General features: G+C 42.7%; 1 protein-coding gene across 3 annotated transcripts in view; it reads left to right on the forward strand.

Moving 5' to 3' along the window:
• Nucleotides 1-1,649: 1,649 nt before the first annotated feature.
• The window catches only part of LOC118374826 (ryanodine receptor 3-like), a 251,864-nt gene continuing 247,249 nt past the window's right edge, over nucleotides 1,650-6,264 (forward strand). For all 3 annotated transcript variants that reach the window (XM_052471367.1, XM_052471368.1, XM_052471369.1), the window contains exon 1: nucleotides 1,650-1,803. In XM_052471367.1, coding sequence (XP_052327327.1) covers nucleotides 1,756-1,803 — 48 coding nt within the window. In that variant the 5' untranslated portion in view covers nucleotides 1,650-1,755. The remainder of the gene's footprint in view (nucleotides 1,804-6,264) is intronic.

Below are 6,264 nucleotides of genomic sequence, written 5' to 3' on the forward strand. Positions count from 1 at the left end.
AATATGGACTAACTACTGCTAAAGCATGTAGAAAATAAGAGTTAGATCGATAAAACGAATAAACGTTGGTTTAAAAAAATAATAAAGTGCTATCTATTTGTTGTGACTTTGTTTTTCAACCCATTAAAATGACAACGAATGGTCCACTAAGTGGACTCCACTAGATGTCAGCAGTTACTTCAACAACAACACTTATGTGTGTGCTATCACGGCATAATCTGGAGACGGACACTTTTCATACAGTTCTTCAAGTGTGATAAGGCAGTGCAAGCATGTGTTCGTGCACGTGTTGGCAAAGAGAGAGTTCAAAGTTGGAGTTGACTAGCCAAATGGAATCCTTCGGCTAATGTAGCCGCTACATAGTTTCTAAATAAATACATCTCATTTAGGACTACTTTATGTTAGGCTACTTCAGGGATCAGCATCTTTGATGAGGGTCAGGGCCACACACACACAAAAAAAAAAACAGAACTCAGCATACCGACAGCTAATTACTTGCAATTATGCACATTTTGCTATATGGTGGAGGAAAATGTTTGCCGTTTTTAATATGATAACTGATCATCAATGGGCCCCACCCCAGTCAGTAATTTGATCGTGTTTACCACACATTTAGATTGCTGGCTGCTAGACTCATTTACCAATCTAAAAACAATTTGCCGACATGGGCTAATTTAGTGACGACTGATGCACAACCACAGTTCGGAATTGCAGCTGATGTATTATATTAGTCTAACTCTCAACAGTATGTTGAGCCACGACTGAGTTAAAATATATATATATATATATATTTTTTTTTTCAAAAAATGTTTTGTCAAATTGGCCAGCCAGTTGCCCATCCCTGATGACTTAATCCTATCAATTGAATTCATGGTTGTTAGTATTGTAACTACAACACATGGACATGAGGAAAACGGCTAAGCAGGCAGCATTTGTCAACCAGATAGGGCTAATTAATTTCCTACAATGTAGCCTGGGGTCCAGTGTTTGGGTAGGTAGGCTATTCCAAGGCTGTGTGCGTACATTGCTTTACGTTTCTTTAAAAAAAAAATGTAGCGATGTACACAAACAAAAGAGAATCATATTTTTTGAAGAGAGGACAGTCATCCTTACAGACAAGAGTAATCCATTTTCAATTGAGAAGAATACGATTGTTATCATTGTTTTCAAGAAATCAATGTAGTAAAATTGTATACACTTTTATATTGTAGATGTCTTGTACCATCTCAACAGAGAGTGACAGAGCAGGAAAGAGAGAGGTGCCCCTACAATCTAACTTTGTATTCAACACAATTATTGTTATTCAATTCTCCGTTCTGACCCATTATTATTATTATTATTAACATAAAACTAATGACTCCTGCTTTTTAAACACGCCTGGCAGAGTGATAGTGACAGACTTTGTCATTTCATTCTGAATCATGAAATAGCAGTAGGCTCGTCCGCTTGCCGAGGCGTGCTCGTCTCGTCTCGTCTCCTCTCCTCTCGCACCCACCATAGCTCACTCAGCGTACTGCTGACATTGGCAGCCGCAGGGAGCACACAGTCCGGGGTGGGTAGGCATTGAGTGACAATCCGCGGTGAGGTGTGCAGTGGACGCGAGGGGGGAGGGGCTTGCCCGGTCTGCCCTATATGGTTGTGGAATTAGCTCCATGCTAATATCGGCAGGAGAGCTACAGCATCGCGTTTCTGTCTAGCCTACTGCATCTCCAGTCAGTGGTGGCTTACTTTGTCTAAACAGGCTCCTTCACAGCCATGGCTGAGGGCGGAGAAGGAGAGGATGACATCCAGTTCCTGCGAACTGTAAGTAGCTACATTATTTGCTTACTTTTTATGCATAACCAAAGCGTTTTTTTTTGGGGGGGGACCGGGTGTCTTGAAAGGACATGTTCGTGGATATGGCTTTAAATGGCAACAACTGGTGTCACTGCTGGATAGAGAGTCTTTCATTTGCTTGAATACCTGGACTAATGCAAAATCAGGATATGAAAACTGCTCTGACTTTAAATAAAATAGGTGCAGTTTTATTTTGGGTGTTTTATATAATTCATAAGATTCTGCCCTTGTTGGGAAGTTGACCTAGGTGTATGGTGCACGCTATGAGCTACTGTGCAGTGAGCGAGCGGCATATTGGCTCTCAGAGCACCTGTCGCCAGAGCTCGAGGCACATTGGAATTTAAATGAAAGTCCCAGCTGCAGGTGCAATGGCACATTTAAATTAGGCCTACATAATTGTAATTTAAAAAAAAAGCAGAATAAAAGTAGTGTTTTTGCATAATCATTCTAATATAATTGAGTTTGGAGTATGGTTGTCTTGTCACATCTGTTTTCCTCTATAATGACATTGATGTATCGACTAAACTTAAAGAACATAATGTTTCTTTGGTTTTCCTCTGGCTTTCTGTCTGTATGTGGGTTGTAGTTGCTTGTGAAAAGGCTACCGTTGATTTAATCATCAAAATAAAAGCTACAACTATTTTAACCTTTGTGCTTTGGGAGAGGTGTTTTAATAAGTTCTGTTCACAAGTAAGATAACCCCAAGCATGGCTCTGCTATTTTAGAGCTATTTTAGTGCTTCGATGAAGATTACTTACACTATGCTACATAGGGTTCATGTGGGGCTACAAGGCATTTATGTTTGTAAACGATACGATGTACAGTATGTATGTTGGCCTGGTGTGAATAACCATCCATCACAGTTGGTTCGACCATTGACGTATAGGCTAGTCCTGACATATCTCTTGGAGTGTGATATTTTGTGATACCTTAGATATGCTGTGCTGATAAACTGTCCAGCGTCATACAATGGAGGATAACACACGTCCAGAGAGTTAGAAAGATCCAACAGGCTGGTGTGTGTGTCACCAGATCAAACTTTGATGGTTGATGGTTGATCCTTTACCAGAGAAGAGAAGACAGATGTGTAGTTGATCCGTAACCAGAGAAGAGAAGACAGATGTGGAGTTGATCCCTAACCAGAGAAGAGAAGACAAATGTGTAGTTGATCCTTTACCAGAGAAGAGAAGACAGATGTGTAGTTGATCCTTTACCAGAGAAGAGAAGACAGATGTGTAGTTGATCCTTTACCAGAGAAGAGAAGACAGATGTGTAGTTGATCCTTTACCAGAGAAGAGAAGACAGATGTGTAGTTGATCCTTTACCAGAGAAGAGAAGACAGATGTGTAGCTGATCCTTTACCAGAGAAGACAGATGTGTAGTTGATCCTTTACTAGAGAAGAGAAGACAGATGTGTAGTTGATCCCTAACCAGAGAAGAGAAGACAGATGTGTAGTTGATCCTTTACCAGAGGAGAAGACAGATGTGTAGTTGATCCTTTACCAGAGAAGAAGACAGATGTGTAGTTGATCCTTTACTAGAGAAGAGAAGACAGATGTGTAGTTGATCCTTTACCAGAGAAGAGAAGACAGATGTGTAGTTGATCCTTTACCAGAGAAGAGAAGACAGATGTGTAGTTTATCCTTTACCAGAGTAGAGAAGACAGATGTGTAGTTGATCCCTAACCAGAGAAGAGAAGACAGATGTGTAGTTGATCCTTTACCAGAGAAGAGAAGACAGATGTGTAGTTGATCCATCCATACAGTATGTTACGATAGAGAGAAGACCTAGAGGTGGCTGTTTGACAGGTCACAGGTCGGTCACCAGTGTTTAACGGCCTACAATGTTTAACAGGCCTGTGATATGCTGATCCTGATGGCTCTCAGATTCCCCTGACACTCACACCACTCAATGGCATCCTGATTATCTAGCGAAAACAGACATATTCCAGGGGGTTTCACAGGCCCCAAGCACACATAACATCAATAGTCTAATCAGGCTGTCATGAGAGATTATCGGTAGTCAGTCGATACAAAAACACGATCCTTAGCATTAATTAAAGCACTGATTGTAAATGTGTTAGGATCTGATTTATATGTAATTAATTGACCTTCATAATTAGATAACTAAGTATAACTTAATTTCTGCACGTCAGAAGAGATGTTATAGATGATTCAACCGCTGTTCCACAATAAGTCATTTTTTTCAGTTTGAGCATTATTTAATTTTTGCCTAGTCTGAGTTAGAATACCTCATGATAAGCTGCAGACCATACTATTTACCAAGAGAGTTTTCATCTATATTTTTTGTAGCTGTCTTATTACCACCACAAACCGATGCTGGCACTAGGACCGCACTCAACAAGCTGTATAGGGCCATGCAATCAAGAAAATGCACATTCAGAGGTTGCGTTTCTTGTAGTCAGTGATTTTAATGCAGGGAAAATTAAATCAGTTTCCCGTCATTTTTACCAGCATGTCACCTATGCAACTAGAGGCGAAAAAACTCTAGATCACCTTTACTCCACACACAGACAAGCATATAAAGCTCTCCCTCACCCTCCTTTTTTTGCAAATCAGAATATAACTCTATCCTCCGGCTTCCTGCTTCCTGCTTACAGCAAAATGTCAAACAGGAAATACCAGTGACACACTCAATACAGAAGTGGTCCGATAAAGTGGATGCTAAGCAACAGGACTGTTTCGCGAGTACAGGCTGAAATATGTTCCGGGATTGATCCGATAACATTGAGGAGATTACCACATCAGTCACCGGCTTCATTAATAAGTGCTTAGATGACTCATCCCCACAGTGACCATACGTACATACCCTAAACAGAATCCATGGATTACAGACAACGTTCATACTGAGCTATCGGCTAGAGCTGCCGGTTTCATGAATCGAAACAGTAATCTGGATGCTTATAAGAAATCCCGTTATGACCTCCGACAAGCCATCAAACAGGCAAGACGTCAATACAGGACTAAGATTGAATCCTTCTACGTCAGCTCTGACATTCAACAGATGTGCCAGGGCTTGCAAACTATCATAGATTACAAAGGAAAACCCAGCCATGAGCTGCCCAGCAACATAAGTGTACCAGACGAGCTAAAGGCCTTCAATTCTTGCTTCTATGCAAACAACACTGAACCATGCCTGAGAACACCAGCTGTTCCCAGACGACTGTGATCTTGCTCTCCGTAGCTGATGTGAGTAAGACCTTTAAATAGGTTCACATTCACAAGGCCGCGGGGCCAGAAGGAATACCAGGACATATACTCAGAGCATGCGCTGACCAGCTGGCAAGTGTCTCCACTGACATTTATAACATATCCCTGACCCGCTCTGTAATACCAACTTGTTTCAAGCAGACCACCATAGTCCCTGTGCCCAAGAACGCCAAGGTAAAGAATGCTGTTCATTGACTAAGGCTCAGCATTCAACACCATAGTCCCCTCCAAGATTATTACCAAGCTCAGCACCCAGGAACAGAACAACTACCTCTGCAACTGAATCCTGACCTCCTGACGAGGCACCCCCAGGTAGTGAGCCTCAACACCGGGGCCCCTCAGGGGTGTGTGCTTAGTCCACTCCTCTACTCCCTGTTCAGCTATGACTGTGTGACCGCGCATAACTTCAACACCATCATTAAGTTTGCTTACGACACAACGTTGGTAAGACTGATCACAGACAGCGATGAGGCAGCCTATAGGGAGGAGTTTAGAGACCTGGTAGTGTGGTGCCAGGACAACAACCTTTCCCCTAAACGTCAGCAAGACAAAGGAGATGATCGGGGACTACAGGAAACAGAGCGGCGCTCACGCCCCAATTCACATCAATGTGGCTGCAGTGGAGCGGGTCGAGAGCTTTCAAATCCCTGAGGAATTAACATGGTCCACACACACCCACCCAGTTGTGAAGAGGGCAAGACAGCGCCTCTTCCCCCTCAGGAGGCAGAATTTTTTTGGGGCACGGGTCCTCAGATCTGCATAAAGTTCTACAGCTGCACCATTGAGAGCATCTTGACTCGCTGCACCACCGCTTGGTATTGCAACTGCAAGGCACCCAAATGCAAAGCGCTACAGAGGGTGGTGAGTACGGCCCAGTACTTCACAGGGGCCAAGCTTCCTGCCATCCAGGACCTGTATACCAGGTGGTGTCAGAGGAAGGCCCACACGCTCACAGATTTATATGTTTTATTTTATCCTTACACAGACACCTTAACACACACACTACATACGTGTCCACATGCATACTGACGCCAAGCACACACGCTCACACACACACACACAGACACACACACAATACGTGCCCACATGCATACTGACACCATACACGCACACACACATACACTCTGACAGCACGTTGCACATTTTTTTACTTGAGAAATACTGCACCAAACACCATAGTTAGATGTAAAATTGCACA

Source organism: Oncorhynchus keta, chromosome 19 (genome assembly GCF_023373465.1).
Source record: "Oncorhynchus keta strain PuntledgeMale-10-30-2019 chromosome 19, Oket_V2, whole genome shotgun sequence".
Classification (NCBI taxonomy): domain Eukaryota; kingdom Metazoa; phylum Chordata; class Actinopteri; order Salmoniformes; family Salmonidae; genus Oncorhynchus; species Oncorhynchus keta.